Source organism: Lagenorhynchus albirostris, chromosome 1 (assembly GCF_949774975.1).
Source record: "Lagenorhynchus albirostris chromosome 1, mLagAlb1.1, whole genome shotgun sequence".
NCBI lineage: Eukaryota > Metazoa > Chordata > Mammalia > Artiodactyla > Delphinidae > Lagenorhynchus > Lagenorhynchus albirostris.
In genome coordinates, this window is record NC_083095.1 from 85,909,352 (window position 1) to 85,933,581 (window position 24,230).

At 38.3% G+C, this 24,230-nt stretch overlaps 1 protein-coding gene across 3 annotated transcripts in view; it reads right to left on the reverse strand.

The window, feature by feature from the left end:
• Window positions 1-37: 37 nt before the first annotated feature.
• ZNF106 (zinc finger protein 106) overlaps window positions 38-24,230 on the reverse strand; it is a 62,612-nt gene continuing 38,419 nt past the window's right edge. For 2 of the 3 annotated variants that reach the window (XM_060148239.1, XM_060148231.1), the window contains 13 exons: window positions 23,789-24,127; window positions 21,028-21,808; window positions 20,610-20,665; window positions 19,379-19,524; window positions 17,777-17,911; window positions 12,894-13,010; window positions 10,397-10,588; window positions 9,529-9,591; window positions 8,370-8,489; window positions 7,424-7,495; window positions 6,531-6,602; window positions 4,778-4,924; window positions 38-4,337 (listed from right to left, as the gene is read on the reverse strand). In XM_060148239.1, the coding sequence (XP_060004222.1) occupies window positions 4,281-4,337; window positions 4,778-4,924; window positions 6,531-6,602; window positions 7,424-7,495; window positions 8,370-8,489; window positions 9,529-9,591; window positions 10,397-10,588; window positions 12,894-13,010; window positions 17,777-17,911; window positions 19,379-19,524; window positions 20,610-20,665; window positions 21,028-21,808; window positions 23,789-24,127 (2,297 nt within the window). In that variant the 3' untranslated portion in view covers window positions 38-4,280. Of the gene's footprint in view, window positions 4,338-4,777; window positions 4,925-6,530; window positions 6,603-7,423; window positions 7,496-8,369; window positions 8,490-9,528; window positions 9,592-10,396; window positions 10,589-12,893; window positions 13,011-16,999; window positions 17,352-17,776; window positions 17,912-19,378; window positions 19,525-20,609; window positions 20,666-21,027; window positions 21,809-23,788; window positions 24,128-24,230 lie in introns of those variants that run through there. The other variant, XM_060148250.1, reaches the window with a different exon arrangement.

Below are 24,230 nucleotides of genomic sequence, written 5' to 3' on the forward strand. Positions count from 1 at the left end.
TCAGAACACAGCAATGGAAAATACACACATACACAAATAAATCCTAAACCCCGCTTTAATCATGGCTTTTGCTATTTCTTGAGCACAGGAATCAGTCAAATACTTTCCAAGACACATGAGGAAAGGAAGGGGAATAGCTGTTGGTGTCTAGATCAAGACAAAATGGGTCACCTATAACCAGAGGGGCCAGTTACCTGAGTGTAATGGAGCAGAGATAAAGTTCTTAATCCTAGTTCCTCCACTAATATTGACCTACTGTATGACCTTGAACAAATCCTTATATGTAGCGGTCTGCCGAGCTTATCTGGACCATGATCTGTGGCATATCTACAACCATCTTTCATTTTCTACCCAATTTCCTTCTTGTTCTCTATATCAATGTGGAAGAGAAGGGTTTGGCTGTGAATATGAATATGCAGATAAGGTAACAAAAATAAACAATTAGTAAAAGTACTTTATTTTCCCCTTATATTTGCTTTATATCTTGCTTTACAAAGTTAGGAAGTTCGCAGCTTTATACCAAAATGTAAGAAGGCTAAGCCATTTGCTTATAAACATTTTTGCAGTCAAGTGTCATCTGATTTCATTCTTCTAACCCATATTCAATTAAAAAACAAATCAGACACCAAGGGTGCTGGCACAGCTCTAGGGCATATATTTCTCTTGAGTAGGAGGAAGATCTTCAACAGCCTTTCCTCCTTGACTCCCTCCTCCCCCAATTCAGTTGGGCTACTACCTTGAATTTAGAGGAAATCTGGGAAACGTTAGTCACCATGTGACCCAGCAAGGCCACATACTTGGGGGTTGGAGGTGAGGTTAGAGGTTATTGTCTGGTAAGCAGTAGGTTTGGTTTAATCAGGATTTCACATCCACTTGTATATGGAACTCAGTATAACCCAAATCATCTCTACCACAACTTCTAATTCTAACCATTAGACAGCTTCTCTGAAATCCTGAGGAATCTGATGATTTGGGGCAGGGATAAAATCACTGTTTTAACAATGTGACAGGCATGGCCTTCTTAACAGTTTTAGGAGTTCTCCTTTAGGTAACAGGAACAAAATTTATAAGACAGCGTATATAAATTGCAAACCAGAGGGTACATGCTGTTTAAATCCCACTTCACAATATACTTTCATTTCCCCTCCAATGAATTCTCTTCCATAAAATATACCATACCATTCCGCTAAGTTTTGTACACCTACTCCCACCAAATCATCCACATACCTAGTCACTAAAGTTGTGCACTGTATAATCTACCAAAAAGAAAAAAAAACAAAAAACCCTTTGTTAGGCAAATAACCACTTAAATGGCAGTGATGTTGCCTATAAATTATAGATAGGTCAGGAGCTCAACACTCAACTGCTAACTCTTCTGAGGCAGAAAAAAAATTCTCCACAAAAGCAGAAGTGTAATAGCAATAACGTTCTCTCAAATTCAAGTAACATCAGATCAAGATAACTTTGTACTGTGTTTAACTGCTTTATACTGAGTAGAGCCGTATACCAAAATTTTGAACCTGATTAAAAACTTCAGGATAAAACTTGAAGTGACTGATATGTCATCAGAATAAACTGCCATTAAAACCCGAGCATATGCGCACAAAAGGATTTATGCTATGGTTCTCTTGTCTTCTAGCTGTCAGAGGTGAACACGAGTGATTAAAAACAACATTCTAAAAATGGCCTCCAATTCCTTATAAGAAATGAGTTGTGTTTTGTCAGGTCATGTAATAATTGCCTTCCTCAACTAAGTACTAAATATCAGAGCCAACACAAATCCCTGAGCCACTGCTCTACTCTGAGGGGGAACAGAAGGCCAGAATCAGCCAAGACATTGTAGAAGACTTAAAACAAGACTTTTGCATAACTTTCAAGACACTTAAAAGTCATAACATACAACCATAAGCAGTCAAGATGCTTATGGTGCCTTTATTTCTAAACAGGTGGCTACAACAGTGCATTGAGGGCAATATACTAACCTGGTGTTAAACGAATTTTATGCATTCTTGAAACAAAAACATTATTGCCACGGCTTCAAAGAAAATTCTTGTGAAATGAGAAAAAGTATTACAAGTATAGGTGCCCACGCGCATACACATGTACAAAGAACATCCACAACTGCACACATAAAGGCAGACAGACTGTGCACGATTCTGTGAAAGTTAAAATCAAATCAGTTTTTACTGATTCTATCAGTCTGTTCATACCTACAGTTCCCCATGACTGCCCAACACCTCATATACCCCCTTCTAGCTGTACAGAGGCTCCACCACTCTCATCTTTTCAGACATGTCCTCAGGCAGGACAGAAGGGCACCTACGCAACAGAGTATGCAAGACTTCCTCAGCACACTGCCCAGCCAACGCGGAAATGTGGGTTCACTACAGCCCAAAGGAAAATGCTAGGTTTAGCAATAAATCCAAACGTACTTTCCTGGGAATCACCATTCCCAAACCCACAGAACAGCTTAGCTTCTCTGGTCACCTGTACAGGAAATGGGGTGAGAGATGGGAATGCTTGCTCTCAGACAGAAACAGCACACATAAACTTTATGCAACAGGATCTTCTCTGTTCTCTCTCAAGTATCATGCAAATCTCAATAGTGTGGTCAACACAAGAGTTCTGCCATTCATAAGGACAGAAGTAAACAGCTTGTGGAGCCATTCATTATCTAGATGTAGCTCCTAGATTAGTTCTTAATGTTTTTTTTGGATCCAGTGAGAACCACTGGAGGCTTCCCTGGAAAAAAACACCTACTTAGTCTTACACACAATTCCAGGGGGTTTGGATACCCTCTTGAAACCTATCCATGAACCCCTGGGGAAGTCCCCCTGCCCCAGAGCCTGAGTGAAGACATGTGAGTAGAAGTGTGTGCACTAAGATGGGTGGAGATAAACCTGGATGCTCTGCAGTCCTAGGAAAGAATAGGCATCACATCTGAAGCTTGGTATGTGGCGCTGGGCTCCTCTCCCTTTTCCTCTCTCTCTCTGTAGAAACTTTCGGAGTTTTGAGAATCTAGAAACAAAAGGCTGGAAAGCAACACCTCCACGGCTTCTCTTAAGAGTCCAGAGAAAATCCAAAAACAAAGCAGTCTCATGAAGGCTTTGTTCATTTGGCTGCTCTCAATGGACAGGTAGGGTCTTTCCCTTCATCCTACTCCACCCTTCCCAGCTAGTGGGGAGATGAAGGCAAGACATTGGTCTTTAAGAAGCCTGCCTGAGGCCTTGAAAACTATATTCAGATGCTTTATCCTGACTCCCCCATTTGGGTACTGCGGGTGGGTGGAAAGTACCCTGTGAACCCAGAGGAAGTATATGATGGCTACTGTCAGTCTAGGCACAGCCAGAGAATAGAAGAGTGGGGTTTGGCAATGAAGTAAATGAAAAGGTTTCAAACCCACAGCCCGCCTGGAGAGTCAGAAGCTGGAAAGAGAGATAAAGGTTATACCTCCAGTTCGAACAGCCTGCCAATACCTGCAGTGAGTGCCCAGGTCTAACAGTGAGATTTCCAAGCAGACATTAGGTCTATGCACTGCCTTGAACTGAGCACTCTATCAAAATCTGCAGAAGTTCAATAGGAAGTACTGTCTGTAAGGACTTGTCATTATGTGATTTGCTGCCTGAGTTCCTAAAATATAATCAGCAGAGCAGTTACTTTAACTGTTAAAAACCTATTGTGTGTCCCTTTAGCATTTAAAGCCAGCTCTGTCTATCTACAAAGAGCATACTGAAACACACTGTACATAATTGTTAAGAAAGGGAACTATTTGCTTCCAATTTAAATATCCAGCTGTTACAATTAACTGATTGTAATAATTAAGGAGAAGTTAAAACTGATCCTAAAAATCTAGCACTGGACAAATTTGTACTTAAAAGCCTGCCTATAGGTTTAAACCATCATAAGAACAGAAACTAAAAATCACCGACTGAAATCAATAAAATATACATATGATTAGGGTCAAACCGGGGAGCCAATTAAGATCTGTATTTTAATAATCATCTGGAGAACACCAGTAGCATAAATTACTATAAGCCATGCTGTCCCAGAAGAGTGTGGTTCCTTAAAAATCTGTTTAAATCTGACAGACCTCCAGCAAGAACTTAGAAGTGTAACCTATCACCCCATAGAGCTGCCCAGACTTATGCTAGTGGTAAGCCTGGCTAGTAACCACTCTCTCCTTCCCTGATCCACTAGGGAAGGGAAGACACTGGCCTGTGTAAGGGGCTGATGTGAAATTAGTTCAACTAAAGACTTCCCAACATGGGAGGCAAAAAACTTCATGAATCAATTTTGCTGTCATCCTCAGCATGTCGTTCAATGTGTCCTGCAGCATCCTAGGAATAAAGGGAAAAGGGCCCATGAGAGAAAGGATGGTAGTAGGACAAGAGAAAGTCAAAGCCAGGGAGCTTCACAGGTACATTCTAAGATCCATACATGAAAGGCAGTTAGGACCCAGTACTCTAATTTACATGGAACTGCGCACTTAAAAGATGAGTTCTTAACAAGAGCACTGTAATAAACCTCTAGGTTCAGTTACTGGACTGGAAACATGTGAAAACATTCTCTTTAGGCTCTTTCTCAAAAACTACCTATTCTTCATTTGAAACCTCATTAAGCTATACACCAAATCCCTGGATAGTAATAAAAAGAAAAATCCCTACACTCTCCCTGTTTATTGCAATTGTGAACATTCTAATAAGGCAAAAAAGGTTTACTGAACCCTGCTATGAGCAGTCAAATGACCCCAGGTTGACCTCAAATCCCACTGATGTACCTGTTTGGATCCTTTCCTAGCAGTAAAAAAAGCATCACAGTTCTTCCAGCGACATTTCAGAGTTTGAAAGTTCGGATTTGTATGGTCAGTCAGCAAATGTTGTTTTAAATGATCTATAACGCCAAATATCAGAGAGCAACCGTGCCACTGGAGAGAAACAGAATGAAAAGGTAAGTTATAAAGAGCATGGGAAACATGCAATGAGAATATTCCTCACTTGCATCCTGTAAGTAAGCCCCTATTCTTTAATTTATTCTTGGCTAGGAAATTCAACAAAGCCAGAGGTAACCAAATTAATCATCAATTTAATGAGAAACTTGAAAAGACTGGGAAGTCTTTTGACAGTGCAATATTTTGAGAAGGCAAAGCACTAAGGCAGCCATTACATCATTAGATAAGGAAGCTGTTAGCAAATACTGACAGACAAGTTACATAAAATACAATTTAAACCATACTTATGCTTTATCTTGCCATCATAAAATGAGTTTCTTAGTCCATTTATTTAAGAAAGGCAAAGAGCTTTCCTGCAATACTTAAAGGGTTATTTTTAACAATTCTAAGAACTGTTGACTTGTAAACTTGAAAATACAAATGTCTGATAAAGAAAACTACATTTGTGGAAATACTTGTAGAAAACTGCCAAGGAAGCCTGACTTTACTAACAATTTTTATTACTTGAATCAAGTCTTGTGATCACCTATTTTTTTTTTTTTTTACTGTATTATAAATGTGGCTATGTTTCAATTGTTAGTCAGAAAGCATAAAGACTCTTTGTCTTGGCTTTTTTTCCCTACAGGCTTGTAAGAAATCCTATGATTCTCATTCTAACATGTTCATTTCTAAAAAGTAATGCAAATTTGAGTTTCTCCTCTGTAAGCACTATTCCAACCCCCCAGCTTTAAAACCAGAAGGTATTTTCCTCATTTCTCTAGATAAGTTAAGTCTATTTGTATATTCTGGAGCCTGTTGTACTAGATCTTGCTTGTCTTCACTGAGAAGACTAAAAATCAAAGATAGTGATGTGTAAAAAGCTGAAAAGTAATTAGGCCAGAGACAAACCCAAAATCAAATTTTAAAATGGAGAGCATCCAGTTCATTTCATCAATGCTGAAAAAGGAGGTCAGGGTTTAGGGAAAAAAAAATTCAGTGCCATCAACTTTTCTCTGGTCACAACTATTAGAACTGATGAAACAAAGTAAGGCTTATAAGAAACAGTATGAAAGTTTTGAGGGTTAATCACCAGCTCCCACCCAAAAATAAAAACCACTCAATTTAGCCTAGTAAACTGAGGTTTAAAACTTCAAACATGCAAATTTTTATCTGCCTATTCCTCAAAAACCAATGAGGAACAAACCAAACTATACATGTAATGCCTGAGGAATGGGTAAAAAGTATTGTGGGCAGGTCATGAAAATAAGCACTTATACTTTTCTTTCACACACTTCTGTACTGTTGATGTTTTTGTAGGCATGTATCAATAGAGTAATAAAACAAAATAAAAAACACAAAAGAGATAAACTTTGAGTGGATACTCAAATATGCTTTATATCTAATCCTAAGATTAGACTTTTCATTACAGAAGTATGGAAGCATTTTATGTATTTTTTAAAAAATAAGCTTATTTGTCCTACAGCGGAAGGCAAAAGTAGACGCTCAATATAAAAATGCTAAACCGATGATAATGAAGATCTATAAATTGGCCTGGGGTTGTGCAACATCTAAGTCTGGTGACAAGAACAGTCTCACTCCTTACCCAGCAGCGGTAATTCTGCATCAGATTCAGCCTCACGGCCTGAATACTGCCATCATAACAGCCAGTATAAATCTAGAGAAAAAGGTTTATCACATCAGACCAAAACAACACACAATAAAACTACTACAATCATCCTCAAAATAAGAGTCAAAAGTTACTGGTATCAGCTACAACAACAAGAAAACCTAAACCTAAACCCAAACCAGCCCCAGAGTACCATAATGGGAAAGTATCTTGTAGATCTTCTAGTCTGGACACTTTGAAGCTGTGCTCCTTAGAGAGCCACTCTTGGGATTGTGGCTGAGACCGGAAGTGGCAGGGATCAGAGGCACCACTTATACTTTAACTGGTGTAGCTCTGGCTTCTACTGGGCATTGCATATTAGGCATCTGTATTTCATTGGAACAAAAGGTTCTACTGCTTAAAGTCTGAAAAACATCCATTCTGGTTCAACCTCAAAATTTAAAAATAAAATAAATCAAGGATTAGCAGGGTTACATGAGTTAGCTTCTACTTTTAGGTCTGCTATAACTATGCCACACTGGCCAAACCTCCTGACTCTATTCCAATGTACTGTCCAGATCATAATGTCACTGAAGAAAGCACCACTCAAATTTTTTTTTTGGAAACATCTTAAATTTACCTTCTATTTAATGGTGGTATTATATTTTGTATTGTAATTATTTTAGCTCTTAATAAAAAAAGGAATATTCAACAGCATTACTGGGTTTTCAATATTATAATACCAAGAGATAGAAAGACATTCAGTAATGAGGCATATCAAAAACAGATGTCATTTTTGGAAGTGACAAGTAGTAACATTATTAATAGTTTGTACAATTTTTAGTAAACACGTTCAAAGGCAAATATGTGGCACAGCAAATTATACTCACCATACTTTTATGGATGGTCATACACATAATCATGTCTTTGTGTCCTCCATAAACTTGCAATCGATCATGCGACTTGGGTGGAGGGAAAAAAAAAAAAAGAGAGAGAGAATTAAGGTTATTTATACCTTGTGTTTAACAGGCATAGTCCCTGAAGGCCTTTGAAAGGTTTAAAACTACACCTGAGATACCAAGCTGAAGTACCAGTAGCATGTTAACAGAAACATAATCTAACAACTCCTTCTCCTCATGGGAAGAGCTGGTAACTGGAAAAAATAAAATCAATTTCTGTGTAGTGTCAAAGTCTCAAACCTGAAATTGCACACAAAGAGAATCAGACAGGTATTACAGACTACAGCTGCTCTCCATAAACCATTTAAATTTTCTTTGACACCATTTAATTTTTTTTAAAAAATAAATTTATTTATTTATGGCTGTGTTGGGTCTTTGTTGCTGTGCACGGGCTTTCCCTAGTTGCGGTGCGCGGGCTTCTCATTGTCATTGCTTTTCTTATTGTGGAGCACGGGCTCTAGTTGTACAGGCTTCAGTAGTTGTGGCATGTGGGCTCAGTAGTTGTGGCTTGCAGGCTCTAGAGCTCAGGCTCAGTAGTTATGGCGCACGGGCTTAGTTGCTCTGTGGCATGTGGGATTTTCCCAGGCCAGGGCTCGAACCTGTGTCCCTTGCATTGGCAGGCAGATTCTTAACCACTGCGCCACTAGGGAAGCCCACCATTTAATTTTTAACACGTGTGAGCCTGACCAGGTATCTCAGAGTAGTGTTTCTGAAAGCATCCTCCAAGGACCAGCTACTTCATAATTATCTATAGTACTTGTGAAGAACTCAGATTCCTGAGTTCCACCCCAGCCTTTCCATATAGAAAAATCAACACCAAATCCAAATAGACAGTCTCCCCAAGTCATTCAAGCAAAATACTGGGTCTAAATTCTACCTGTAATTCATAGACACGAACAAATTTATCCAGGCAAGCAGTCACCATCACTTTTCCTAGGATATTCACCACAGTCACTGCATGATTGTGACCTTTATAGATCCGTACAAGCTCACCAGTCTGCATCAGAAGAGAGATAAGAGTCACTAGACTGACCTTCAAGATTCCTTCCGACTTCTGAGATTTATAATTCTGTAATTCTAGAAGACATAATTCTGAGACTACTTGTACAAACGTAGCTGTACTAATTTTAACAGATGAAGTACTCCCACAAGCATTTTTTACTTTTACAAAATGTATGCACTGTATCTTTTTTTAAATAAATTTATTTATTATTTTTGGCTGAGTTGGGTTTTTGTTGCGCGTGCAGGCTTTCTCTAGTTTTGGCGAGCGGGGGCTACACTTCATTGTGGTGAGCAGGCTCCTCATTGCCGTGGCTTCTCTTGTTGAGGAGCACTGGCTCTAGGTGCGTGGGCTTCAGTAGTTGTGGCTCACAGGCTCTAGAGCGCAGGCTCAGTAGCTGTGGCGCACAGGCTTAGTTGCTCCGCGGCATGTGGGATCTTCCTGGGCCAGGGCTTGAACCCATGTCCCCTGCATTGGCAGGGGGATTCTTAACCACTGCACCACCAGGGAAGCCCTGCACTGTATCTTGATGGAGAGAACCCCAAGTCACAGAAAGAGAAGGGCCACAGCTATGTGTGTATGTATTTTATAGCTTTTGAAGTATATTCACTTTTATCATTTCACTGCATCTGGACATGTCCCTGAGGCTGGATAACCCCCAGGTTTACAGACTAAGAACTGAGCTTCAAAAGCAGCCTCTATGACCTGAGCAGAGTCTCTTGGCTGTTTTTACTTGTGCTATTTTAAACTATGTATCATATCTACTTTCTTAGAGCCTCAGATGCTCAATTTATCTCATGCTTAGATGAAGCATTCAAACTAAACCTTATGTAAATTTGAGTCTATTCCCCACTAAGAATTTTGATGAGGTCAGAATTTCTACAGTACTTAATATTATCCAAGAGCTTATGCGCAGGGATTATTATTAAGTCTTTCACTAGAAAAAGGGCTTAATTTAAATTGCAAGAGGTCTGAGGAATCCTTCAAGCTTTAATCATCATTCTACTAAAGATTTCTTCACACCAACATGGCTTACGTGAATGTTGTGGGCATGGACTGACTGATCACTGGAGCCACTGAACACAAGGTCATTCACCACCTTAAAGAAAAAAAATTCAGTTAATGAGATTCGATATAACATTCTGAGTTTCCTTTAACTTGTAATACACATTAGCAAATTCTACTTCCCACCCTATTTTGAGATGAGCATGAACGAGGTATGAAATAAGTTTCTCAGACAAATTTTCTGAACTGAAACTTATGTGCTGCCACCAAGTACTGTGATGAATTGACAATGTACTACTGGGTTTGTTGCTTCTTCGGAATGATTACGAAGCAGCCTAGAAGGGCATTCGAGTATATCTACATTCTACAATAAGATACAATTTTGTCTCTTGGTTAATATATTAAAAAACAGTATGTCCTGTGGTAATCCAAGCCTAAAGAAAAGGGTCATAGGGACTTCCCTGGTGGCGCAGTGGTTAAGAATCCGCCTGCCAATGCAGGGGACATGGGTTCGAGCCCTCGTCCGGGAAGATCCCACATGCTGCGGAGCAACTAAGCCTGTGCGCCACAACTACTGAGCCTGTGTTCTAGAGCCCACGTGCCGCAACTACTGAAGCCCGCACACCTAGAGCCCGTACTCCGCAACGAGAGAAGCCACCGCAATGAGAAGCCTGCGCACCACAAGCAAGAGTAGCTCGCGCTCACTGCAACTAGAGAAAGCCCGTGCGCAGCAACGAAGACCCAACACAGCCATAAATAAATTAATTTTTTAAAAAAAAGAAAATAAAAAAGGATAGTAATCCGTATTCTAAATAAGGCATTAGACAACATGGTAAATTTCATTCAAACCCTTCTATTTGTACCAGACAATGAACTCCTATTTTTTGCACTATACTTGCCTTCATGCAGAGAATGGTTTTGCTGTGGCCCTCCAGAGTTCTAAGGAGCAGTCCATTCCGTGCATCACGCACACTAATGGTACAGTCATAAGACCCCACAACCAGCAGCTTTCGGGCACCTTCCTGAGCTGTGGCAAGACAGCTGACAGCCCGAGGGCCATGGCATTCAAAGATTTCAAGTCGTTTGTTGTTCTGAAAAATACACCACCATTATATGAAGTAAAAGCAACTTAGTTGGAAAAATTCAACATCAACTAACCCAAATCACTACCTTGATACAAACTCTAAATTCTAACACCAGTAAGTTCTCATATCTACTCCCTATCCCTAACTCCCCAACCTCTGCCATTCCTATTCCAACACTCTGCATTCATGACTCCTTCCTTCCTGATTCTAGTGGGGACAGTCTTACACTATAAACTCATTTCTACCTTTGACCCGCACTATCCTGATCATAATTAGAATTTGGTTCTTTTATGCCCTCTCTCACTTCCCTTAAGTTAATGATAATGAATGATAAACCTTTTTTTCATATTTGAATACACTTTCCACAGACCCAAGAACTCTCACTGTTTTTTTGTCATCCAAAATTTATGCACTATGCCATGATTGTTTCCAAAATTCTCTTTGAGAACTACCTTCTTAGACAATCTGAGTCTCTCATTCTCCACCTTTCTGTTATTCTGACCTTCTTCTGACTTCTGGTTCTATGTCTATCTCTCATGACATCATTAAGTTAAACTACAGAAGCCTTTGTATCAGTCAGAGTGGCATGGTCACATCCTGAATTCCCAAACATTCCTTTACCTCAGATTTTAGACTTGCTTCCCTCATTCCCAAACCAAACTTGTTCATAAAGTTTCCTACTTCCCCAAAACTCTAAAGAGGTAGTTTAAGGTGCGTGCACGAGATAAAACTCCTAGAAACTAGGCAAGAGCAGCAGCTGGGAGCCTACAGAGCTGAGCATCAATCTCAGTCATCTTGAGATGCTGGGGAGGTAGATCAATGGAGTTCAGGGCCCAATGGCAGGAAGGCCCAGGTAAACAGCCCATGCTTTCTGTTGAGCCCCAGAAAGCACTGCGTTCCAGAAAAGGTCCAGCCCTAACAAGGCTTCAAAATTCATATCTCTGCAGAAACTCTCAAATCTCTGTCTCAAAGTCCATCTTTGCTGGGGCTTTTAAACCATTTAAAGACCATTTCAAAAAAATGAAAGTAAAGACCATTCCCATTTGAATTTGTCATCATCTTGCCCCAAAACTTCTACCTACCTTTGATTACCTTAATCTCACAAAATAGAAGAGAACTGGGTAATTATCAAGTTTTATCCTTTAAAATATTTTAAATCTATTCTGTCTTCATTTCTATTGCCCTAACCAAATCTAATCTAGGTTGTTAGCACTTTGCATTTAGAATGCAAAAACCTTTACTAATTACCCTTCTGTGATCTATTCATATCTAGTGAACCAAATAATCTGACGCTTGATTATATATGTGCTAGTTTCTTCTAATTTGATTTTAAGCTTCTTAAAGGCAGAAACCATGACATATTTTATTGCATTCCTTGTAAGTAGTTCCAGCTAGCTGGTAGAAGGAGAGATAGTAGGTACTAACTAAACATATGATACTGTAACAAGGCATAACACAGTAACATTCTAACACACTGTTAAAAGATGACCAGATGGCCTCGGGATAGAATGCTACAACTAACTAGTAACCAAACCTATCACTTCTACCTCCAATTACATCTTTTATCCATTTTCTCTTCACCTTAGTCTAACCTTTCATGTCAGCTGCCATAACAAAGCCTCCTAAATGGTCTCCAAGTTTCTACTAGTACCAGTATTTTCCATCCTGTTCAACTCCAGAGTGACATTTTCTAAAATACAAATTAGATCATGTCTCTCTTACTTTAAAGCTTACAAGTCCAACTACATTAACAAAGCACACAGGGCCATTAAGAACTGGTCCGTATTCATTTCCTAAGCCTTATCCTGAGACCTAGCATGTAATAGTGCTCCATAAAGGTTTGCTCAACAAATGGATTTATATTTGGGTCAGGAAAGAATGAGGCCCACAGGCACGAAGGCAAACCTTGACTTAGTTCAAGTCAAGAACAAGCTACCCTCAAGAAACCCTAAATCAGTTCCAAACCACATCAACGTCATACTCAAAGGAATTTAAGCTCATTTCACGGTGTCATTCTTAAAATGAGACAGACTAGTTTAACCTATGACTCATTATTTGGCCCCAAATCATCAGGCCTGGTTTAATTTAGTAGAGTTACACTTTGGTCCTGGCACACTTGGGCCTGAGCAGACAGAATGCAGCATCTTGTTTCACTTACAACAGAAGATAAATTTTTGAGTAGCAGCTAATTCTGTTGCTTTCTCAAACACACACAAAAACAGGAAAACATCTGCCTTCAACTTCTTCCCACACACACTCACACCATTTTCAAGTGGCATGGGAATCCAGCCTTCTCTCCCCAACCACTAACCTTTATGTTGAAGGTGACCACAGTGCCATTTGCCAGTCCTGCATAGAGAATTCGCCACCTACTGTGGAGGCAGAGAACCCGGTCTTCCAGCTGTAACTGCTCCACACACTCTCGAGTCTGATAAAAGCACACAACACCGGATCAGCAGAGATTAAAGGCAAATAAGATGTGAAAACAATCCTCCTGAGAACAGTGTGAAATGATTTTTTTATGAGGAAGAAAATGTAGCGTCCTCTATTTTGTAGAAGACTATCTTAGACTGTTTTCTGCTTTGAAATATGTAGCCAAATACCCTCAAGCTGTAGGTAATATAGTAAACAAATGTAACTTCTAATGTTACCTATGTTTCTAATTTGGAATGTAGAAATTCTTCAAAGGGCACTATGGATTGGGTTCTAGCCTCTTAAATTAAGTAGCCAAAGATAAAGTTAAAGCTGCACTTGACATTTAAAAAGGAAAATAAAGATTATAGTTGTATATCTGATAATTGCATTAATCAAATATGCGCTTTCCTGCAACTGATTCTCTATTTTAATAGCTCCCAAATGCCTCCTTCAAACCAGTATCAGGTTAGCTGGTCTACAATTACCCAAGAAGCTCTGAAAATATATAGAACCCCAAGCTTCACCCCAGTCCCTGAGATTCTAATTCAGGCCCTGGAATATGTGTTTTTAAAAATTTCCTTCATAATTCTGATGCATATCCAGGTTATACAAACACAGTTTGAGCTGACCTTCAAGAAACTATTTCCATGAATTTCCAGAACTGGGTTATACTGATAAAATCTACTTACCTAGAACCTAGAACAGGGCCAGTTACATAGTAAGTGCTCAAGACTGAATGCTGTTGAATGATACTAAGTGACTAAAGGCCCAAGTTTAGCTTTTTAAAGAGGTCTGGATACAGACATTAAAATCAAGACAGTTATAAGTAGGACCTACTTGTCCCATCCTATAAGTAGGATGGGACAACCTATGGGTTGGATGATAAAAGCTGTAGACTATCAAAGTCTTTGATCTCTTCCAACCTTCTTTCATACCTGAAAGAGTCAGTCTTTTAAATTACTTTCCCTGCATAAAATTACAAATATAAATGCTGCATATGCAATTGTAAAATAAAGGAAAAGACAGTGAATATGCTCAAATGATAAGATATATGTTGCCTCTGGCTAACCCATCCATGTGAGATCATTTTGTAATTTTATAGGAGAAATGGAATACGTTGCCGTAATAAAAAAACTATTGGTGCATGCAACAATAAAGATGAATTTCAGACATTATAGCGAGCTAAAGCTAATGTGAAAGAATACATCCAGTATGGTTTATTATGAAGTTCAAGCACAGACAAATATAATCTATAATGACAGAAATCAGAACAATGGTTTTCTTTGGCTGGGGGTGGTGAGTGCAAGGTGTATGAGGGAAGCTTCAGGGGGATGAAAATGATCTGTGTTTCGATCTTGGTGGTGGTTAAACAAATGTGTATCTATGTAAAAATTCATCAAGCTGTATACTTAAAATTTATGTACTTTACTATATAAAGTTACACCTCAATTTCAAAAACTAAGAATTTTTTTCACTAACATACAGTCCCACTATGCCAAATACTACTGCGGGTTAGAACCCTTAAAAACATTGAAAAATCTTTTAAAAGTTTTTGCTAATTTTATAAGTCAAAATGGTACTGAACTTCTGTTTTAACTTCCATTTATTGACAAGACTGTTATTTTCAAATAGTTACTTGTATATTCTCTTTTTAAAGAATTTCTGTCTTTCAATTTATGTGTAGGGATTTTACTATTTCTCTTCTCAAAGGTGTAAGCTCCTTACAACATATGATATTAACCCTGTGTTTATCCTGTCCTGTTACAACTATTTTTCCCTCTTTTTACCTAAGACAATTTCTTGCCAAAATCTGTTTACAATTTTCAACAGACTTAAGTATTACTTCCATATAATAAAATTCACCATGTTAGATATACGTTTCATTAAGTTTAGTAAAGTATGCAGTTATGCAACCATTACCACAATCAACTTTCAGAACATTTCTAGCACTCTAAAAAAGTTACCTCGTACCCTCTTTCAGTCAGTCCCCACTGCCACCCCAGGCAACTCTGATAGTTTTGCCTTTTCTAGAATTCCATATTAAGAGAACATTCAGTATGTAGTCTTTTATATATGACTTCTTTCCCCTAGCATGATGTTTTTGAGATCCATCCATGTTGCTACATGTATGAATAGTTTATTCCTTTTTGTTGCTAGTATTATTCCACTTTTTATATACCACATTTATCCATTTATCAGTTGATGGATGTATTGATTAATAACGCTGTTATGAGGTTCCTTCTTACATTCAGGATATTTGAAATTTGTGGCTTCTCTTTGTTTTGATCAATTTAGCTAAAAGTTTTTTTTTAATTTATCTTTTCAAAAAACTAGTCTTCTGGTCTCACTGATTTTTCCCTATTGTGTGTCAGTTTTATAAATTGGTGGTTTCCATTCTGCTCTTTATTATTTCCTTTATATATTTCGGGTTTAACTTTTTCTTCTTTTTCTATTTTCTTACAAACTCAGATAATTGATTTTAAACTTTCTTTTTTTTCTAATATAAGCATTTAAAACTAGAAATTTCCCCCTCAGCAATGCGTTAGCTATCCTACAAATGTTAAGCTGGATGCTCATTTTCATTTAGTTCAAGATATTTTCTAATTTCCTTTGTGACTTCTTCTTTGAATCATGGGTAACTTAGAAGTATGCTATTTCATTACCCCTTACTTGCAGACTTCCAAGATTTCTTTCTCTTTTTTTTTTGGTGGATTTCTTTCTGTTATTGATTTCTAACTCTACTGTGGTTGGAGAACATACTCTAAATGATTTCAATCCTTTTAATTAAGATTCTCAATAAGACTAAGACTTATCTGATGACCCAGCAATGGTCTATACTGGTGAATGCTCCATATGCACTTGGAAAGAATGTGTATGCTGCTGTTTCGGGTGGCAGAGTCTATGAATGTTAATTTTTTGTTAACTATAAATATTAATTAGATCTTGTTTGTTAATGGTATTGTCCAGTTCTTCTACATCCTTGATGATTTTCTGTCCAGTACTCTATCAAGTATTGAGAGAGGTGTTGAAGTGTTCAACTATAATTGTGGATTTGTCTATTTCTCCTCTGTAGTTCTATCAGTATTACTTTACATATTTTGGTGCTGTTATTACATACATATATTTCTAATTGTTCTATCTTCCTGCCATATTGACATTTTTATCATTATGGAATGCCACCCTTGTCTCAGTAGTATTCCTTGTCTTAAAGTCTATTTGCCTGATAGTAACATAATCACTCTAGCTAGCTCTTTTTGTTATTATTTGCATAGTACATTTTTTTCCATTCTTTTAATTCAACCTATTTGTGTCTGAATTTAAAAGGTGTGTCTTGTAGACAGTACAGATTTTGATGTTTGTTCTTTAGCTAGTCAAATCTCTGCCTTTTGATTTTAGTGTTAATTCACATTTAATATAATTATTAAATATGGCTAAATTTAGACTCCAATTTGCTTTCTATTTGTCTCATTTTTATTTCTCTGTTCCCCCATTTCTGCCTTGTTTTGCATTAAACAAGTGTTTTTTAGTATGCCATTTTAATTCCTCTATTAAATTTTTTAGCTGTCTTTCTTTGCTTTATTCTTTTAGTGGTTGCTCCAGGGCAGCTGTTCTCAGAGTGTGGCCCCTACACCAGTAGCATCAGTATCACATGTTAGAAATGTACATTCTTGGGCCCTATCCCAAGCCTACTGAATCAGAAGCTCTGGGAGTGGGGTCCAGTAATACGTGTTTTAACAAGCTCTCCAGGTCTATCTGACGCACACTGAAGCTGTGAGCCAGCCTTCTGGAGATTACCTCTTTAAATTGTAACCATCTAGTTCAAAGTAAAACTGACTTATCCCCAATAAAATATAAGAACCTTGCACCAGCACAATTCCATCCTCCCTTTCCTTTGTGTTCCTGTTACCACACATTCCATCTATATATGTTAAAAACCTAATCTTTGGTATTATAAATTTTGTCTTAAATAATCAAATCTTTTAAAGAATATATGTGTGTATATATTTATTTTTTTAATTTATTTATTTATTTTTGGCTGTATTGGGTCTTTGCTGCCGTGCACGGGCTTTCTCTAGTTGCGGTGAGCGGGGGCTACTCTTCTTTGCGGTGCGCAGGCTTCTCACTGTGGTGGCTTCTCTTGTTGTGGAGCATGGGCTCTAGGAGCATGGGCTTCAGTAGTTGTGGCACGTGGGCTCAGTAGTTGTGGCTCACGGGCTCTAGAGCACAGGCTCAGTAGTTGTGGTGCACAGGCTTAGTTGCTCCGCAGCATGGGGGATCTTCCCAGACCAGGGATCAAACCCGTGTCCCCTGCATTGGCAGGTGGATTCTTAACCACTGTGCCACCAGGGAAGTCCTATAATATATATATTTAATGCAAATGATTTTCCTTCATTTCTTACAATACATTTAGAAAATTCTTTCTCAGAGGAGATATCTACTTCTATGTTTTCAGGTTCAAAAAATTTAAACATTTTGTTTTCTCTCTAGTATTAATTTTGGCATATGATGTGAAAATAAAAATCAAGAGTAATTGTTGAAAAGAACAAAGGAGGTATATTATTAATAGTAGTAAGTGAAAAGATACTGGTGGAGAGAAACAGAAAACATGGTTTAGATCTAAGCCTCATTTCTTCCAAAGGCTATACAGGGTACTGGAGTAAGTTCAGAAGCAAGAAAGTGAACAGAATGTAGTATCTGTCTCAGTGTCTCCACTCTACACAGTAAATACAGTCAAGGTGTTTCAATAGTATCACGTTTGATTTTGCTGGACCCACTTACCTTAACATTATAGCAGCGAATGGTGTGATCACTGGAACCAGTGTAAAGGGCAGCATTCTTCCCAGAGGTCTGAGTAACCAGGAGGCAGTTCACTTTGGAGGTATGGCCCTCAAAGACACCAATATACTTCCGACTCTAAAGTCAAGCACAGTTCAGATCATTACTTGTGGATATAAATGGATTAGATAATGCATTTCCTCAAAAAAAAAAAAAAAAAACGATGCTAAAACATACAGTTCATTGTTGTAGCCTCAGAGTCTAGAACAGTACCTGGTATCAAAAGGTGTTCAGTAAATACCTGTTCACTGAATGCCCAGCAAACAGTCACATGTACTGAGGTAACCTGCAACTATATGTTAACTGAGCCATAAGTTCGGGTTTTTCCATAAGATGCTACAGAAAAACCTGAACAAACTTTTTGGCCAATCCAATACTTAGGGCAATTTGGTATAAGACAGATCAGAATTTTAGTTAATATCTAGGGCAAGGCTCTCTAACATATGGACCAAAAAGCTAGCAAATCCAAACTATAGCTAATTACCCAGATAAGTTCCTGCATTTGATCACTATGCAGAGAATGCGCCACAATATTCAAAGATATGTCAGGTGCCATCACAGGTCTAGTGTTCCAGGTGTGGTTTCATAATGGAACATCCTGTTGTCTCTGTGCACATACTGTTATATATTTAGAATGTACATATATACCTATACTTACCTTTCAGTTCAGAGTTAGAGCCAATTCCCCAAATCTTACAGTCACACCTCCTGGTACCATTGCTTCCTTCCTTCAGTCATCCCTGTTGCCCTCACATTATTAGGCTAAAGGAACCTATATACCTGTTGCCTACAGCAAACGTTTTCTCAGTCCATCATCTATCTAACCTTTTGATTTTCAAGGACTTCATCAGTTTCAAATACTTTCACCATACTTGTTCAAACATAGTGTTCCTAAAGTTTCTTGGCTATCGTTGTGGATAAAAAGAATTAGTTTGACGCATACCAGACTCAAAACTCAAAAGTCCATTCTATGAAAATTGAGAGTAATGAGCATCAGATTATCCTAAGTGTGGGGTAGTGGAAGACCGTTGCTCTTCTTAATAACCGGGATAATTAATCAACTCTCAGGGAAAATGCCTCCTCTTATATTGACTACTTCTCCAGTACTCACTCTATCCCTTCTCTATTATGTAGCAGCTATGTGACAGACCTCAGCATCAACTCCAGGGCTGGGACCTGACTGTCGCGAGCCTATTGTTATAATCCCATTTCCTTTTGCCAAGTGATTGTTCGGAGAGGAAAGCACAGGACCCTTTTTTGGTGGTGGGAGGGAAAAGAAACCCCTGTGGCTACTGACATCTATCTGTGAGCAGGAGGAGAACTTGCTTTAGGAAAAGGTGGTATCAGAGAAGGCAGAATGGAAATAAAGAAAGAAATTAAGTCTCCAGTGACCCCACTGAGCCGCTGGATCAACTGTATCTAAAGTTAGTCTAAAGCCCACTCCATCTCTGGACAGCAAATAAACTCCTAGTCTAAGAGAGAGCTACTTGGAGTTTCTAAAACCTGCAACCAAGCAAAAATATTCAAATTGTTGTATCAACTTACCACGAGATTATAAACTCGGACAGTTTTATCTGCTGAACAGGTATACAGTAAATTCCCAAATATCTGAATTGCATTCACTGCAGCTTGGTGCCCCTCAAAGCTCCCTTCTGTGGGCTCATCATCATCTCCTGGCTCTGAAGATATTTCTAGAAAACAAGAATATGTTTCAGAGATGTGTCTGCCTGTGTCTCAAAAGATACTAAAAAATTTAAACCATTATGAAAAAGTGGTCTCTGGATTCTCCTTAAAGCCTAGTTCCCCCAGCAAAACACTACATTTTCATTAGTGATCTTCATTATGAAGATTTCATAATAAAAAAAGGCAGGGAAGACCTTTCACTTCGGAACAAGATACTTATATAGTGAGCTTTGAGTGATACCCATAAGGCACCAAGCATCTTTCCACATCCAGTTTCCTCTGCTGCCAGTTATCTTGTTGAGTAAGGCATTATTATTATTTTTTTGCGGTACGCGGGCCTCTCACTGTTGTGGCCTCCCCCGTTGCGGAGTACAGGCTCCGGACGCGCAGGCCCAGTGGCCATGGCTCACGGGCCCAGCCGCTCCGCGGCATGTGGGATCTTCCCGGACCGGGGCACAAACCCGTGTCCCCTGCATCAGCATGTGGACCCCCAACCACTGCACCACCAGGGAAGCCCAAGGCATTATTTTTAAGTAGTTCCTTCTCAAAGCAAAACCCCCCAAGAGCCAAAAAACCTTAATACAATTGTCCCTTGGTATCCAAAGGGGACTGGTTTCAGGACTCCCCCCCCCACCACCAAAATCCACAGATGCTCAAGCCCCTTATATAAAACGGTGTAGTATTTGTATATAACCTATACACATCCTCCTGTTTACAGCTGACCCTTGAACAACATGCTTTGAATTGTGCAGGTCCACTTATACACGATTTTTTTTTCCCAATAAATGCATATTACACAATCTGCAGTTAGTTGAAGCCATAGATGCGGAACCGAAGATACAGAAGGCCAACTATACTAATTAGGTGAACACGTAAGACAGCCAGGTAAGAGAGATGGGAGTAAGAAACTGAAATGCCAGGATTTGAGGATTTAGGAATACCATAACTGCTGGTCAAAGCAATCCTCTTGGTAACAAGCCCAGTTCCCGTCCCCTATTGTATAAGCATATTTAAGTAGATTTAAACCCTGGCTCTAATATTTACAAGACTTTTTTTCTGTGATTAATTTAAATAAAACTGAACAACCAAATACCTGAAGAGTTCTTTGATCCTTTTATGGATGAGATCACAGTCTGAGTTTCTGCCACACTACAAAATAATAGCAAAAGTCTTCTTAGCATCTGTGTGAACAGGCCAGGCAGTAAAACTTATATTTTCCTGACTCAAAAGATTGTTCTAAACAATGGACAAAATAGCAATGATATAAGAGATCGGTTTTTCCATCTGAAATTTCTATATGAAAGGAAATGAAAGTACAGTAAGTATTTACAACACAAATGAGAAAACACAAAATCTCCATTGCTAAGGTTGGATTCTTCCATACCCATTATCCCTACTGATTTTCTATAAATGTGACTCTTTAAAAAAATTCTGATTCAGAACAAAAAGTTCTATTTTTCAAGAATAGAATGGTGAAAGTTGTTCTGATTGGACCAACACAGTGTCCTTACCTTACAGGGATGCCATCTTTATAACGGGTGCCAATCTCACTGGTAGAGCTAACTTCATCACAACCAGAGCGAGAAGTTTCTAATGAGTTTGGCTCTGTGGAGTTACGAATATCCTTTTTAGATGGGCTGTCTGGTTTCTCTTCTCCAGTTTCAGAAGAATCAATGGCTACCACTTCTAACTGAGGATTAGGAATTTCTAGGACTTCCAGAGACGAGTCACTATCTGGTTCATCTCTGACACTCTCTTGTTCTGGACCAGTTCTGCTATCTTCCCAGGTGGAGGTTGTCACTTTCCCCCCTTTAGTGGACTTTCCAGTTTTTACTTTCCTTACAGGTTTAGCAGTAAATATATCCTGTTCAGTGTCACTGTTCTCAGGAACATGGGCAGCCCGCAGAGTTTTCTTCTTCCTAAGTTTCTTCTTTTTCTTGTTCCCCCTAGCTTCAGCTGATGTCAGAGTGGACTCTGCCTGTTGTTCTGGATGGTCAGCTGGAGAGTGGGGCTCTTTCTCTAAAGGGGTTTCTGAAGCAAAGGACAATCTTGGAAAAGAACTGGTACAGGCTTCAGACCCGCTGTTGCCTCTGTTTGGCTCTTCACCTTCTTTATTTATGCTAGGAAGACCAGCTGATTGGGAAGAGGGATTGTTCCCTCTGTTTCTGGTATTTCCTTGCTCCACAGAAAACTTCAGTTCTTGGCTAGGCTCATGGAATCTCTCTGTTAGCTCTGATAAGGACAATGCTGCAGTGATAACTGGATAAACTGGACTACTGTCACTGATCTCTCCTGAATTGAGAAGGAAAAAAAGAATTATTCCATCGTTTTTGTGTCTGGTATTTGTAGTCATAAACTACAGTTATCACTGATTGAACTTCTACCAAATAATGACATTTTGATATGTTAACAACTTTAACAGTCATGGTTTAGTTATCTCACCCCTCAGCTTCCCATAACCTACACATATTTCTATTACAGTATTTATATACTTTGCCTTGCATTAATTTCACAAATTACATGCATGTCTTATACCCTACAAAAGCTCCTTTTATGGGCAGGGATTGTTTCTATTGATCTTTTTTCTTTCTTGTTTGAAATGTCCAAATATTTAACAATGTGTTTTATTCTTAGTAGACACAAATTATCTATTTAGCTAAAGTGCTTTCACCTTTATTTCTTAGAAGTTTTCATTATGCATTTTACCTGTATATCATCCAATTTAGCTACATACTAGCAGTTAAAAAGTCAGCTGACTTAAAATGTCTATTTTCTTTGACTTAGTTATTTCATGTCTAGAAATTTAAACTGATGAAATAATCACAGACATACTCAAAGACATATACAATTCAGCATTATACAGAATACAAAAAAAGGAAAAAATGTAAATATTCAAAGATTATATAAATTATTGTATATTCATATTATGCAACTTCTGAAATATTATACAACTAGCAAAATAGTGTTTTAGATGAATTATTTTTATGACACAGGAAAATGATCATAATTAAGTGGGAAAAAAATCAAGTTATAACAGACTAGACTTGTCCTTTGTATAAGTCTCATGTAAGCACATAAACATTTATAATTTTAAAAGACTGAAATATATAACAAAATAACAAATACACATTTTTATAGTTTCCCAACTTTTTACAATGAACATGAATTAGTTTTGCAATCAGAAAAGGAAATAAAATACAAGCTATTTTTGAAAAAAATACTACTAGTTTTTAAAAAATACTAAATAGTATCCATATAAAAATAACATAATTCAGTATGAAAGATAATATACATTTGATGTAGATATCAATGATTAGTGTTGCAACAGATAGCAAAATGTAGGATAATTCTTCAGACTTTTTGTTTTTGCTCAAAAAAAAAAATCACACAATATCAGTTTGCTTCTTTCATTTTAATATTTATTTATTTATTATTTATTTGTTTATTTAGGCTGTGTCGGGTCTTAGTTGCAGCAGGTGGAATCTTTAATTGCAGCTCACAGGCTTCTTAGTTGCAGCATGCGGGCTTCTTAGTTGCGGCATGCGGACTTCTTAGTTGCAGCATGCAGACTTCTTAGTTGAGGCATGCATGGGGTATCTAGTTCCCCAACCAGGAATCAAACCCGGGTCCCTTACATTGGGAGGGTGGAGTCTTACCCACTGGACCACCAGGGAAGTCCCTGTTTGCTTCTTACTTAATTTTCAATGTAGCACCACTGTGGTTATGCAAACTTCAGATGAGATTTTAAATAGCTTGGAAGTTATTCTCAAATGGTAACTAGGTAAGAATTATTTTATGAAGAGAGTAAAAACCCTGGCTATTTCTCAAAAACACCCAAATTTCTATTAGATGATTCCAAACCCCAGAGCCCTCTGCCTTTCATCATGGCCACCTGCTCCTCAGGTCTATATTAACCCTAGTTTGTACTTGAAATGATAAAGATAGTTAAGTAATGAGAAATTCAGAGGATATATCTTATCTAGAAAATTGACTAAACAACTTCAATGCCATTTATCTCACAAAAACCAAATAATTCTGCACCAATCCTAATAAATGAAACCTGTTAAGTGCTAATCCAAAGTCACTTCAGTAATCCTATTAGAAATTAGAAAAAGGTTACCAATATTTAAATAATCTTCCTAAATAAGAAAACTTCAAGAAAAACTGTAATAACTTCAGTTTTAATGGGCAAGTATGATGTTACATCACTTATATAAAATTGCCGTAGACCCACTACAGGGTTGCCCTTAACCCAGAGAAAAGTTTACATACTATTAGCTTGCAGTAATTCCTTGGACACATTGCAAGCAGAGCCTTGTGACACAGCATTCACATTCTCATCTTGTTCAGGAGACATGGGCTCTTGTTTAATCTGAACTGATGAGTCTGGAGCAGGAACACTGCCATGGGCTTGGAAAGTAGATGTGATTCCTTGGAGAGGGGCTCCAGTGGATGACGGAGACACATGGGAAGATGAAGCCTCCAGGAAAACCGGGAAAAAAGGAGTAGGCAGCAGCGTGGCATCAGCAGATGTTTGAGATCTAATGTTCCTTTGTTCTTGTGTAAGGTTACAGGGAACCTGGTCTGGACGCTCAGAAGGTTCATATGTTTCTAGAATGGGAAACATACACAAATGCAAAAATGTTATCTGAAAAGCCACTCATTTCTGAGCCAATCTGTATTTTTAAAGATTACAAGAGAATTTTAAAAACCC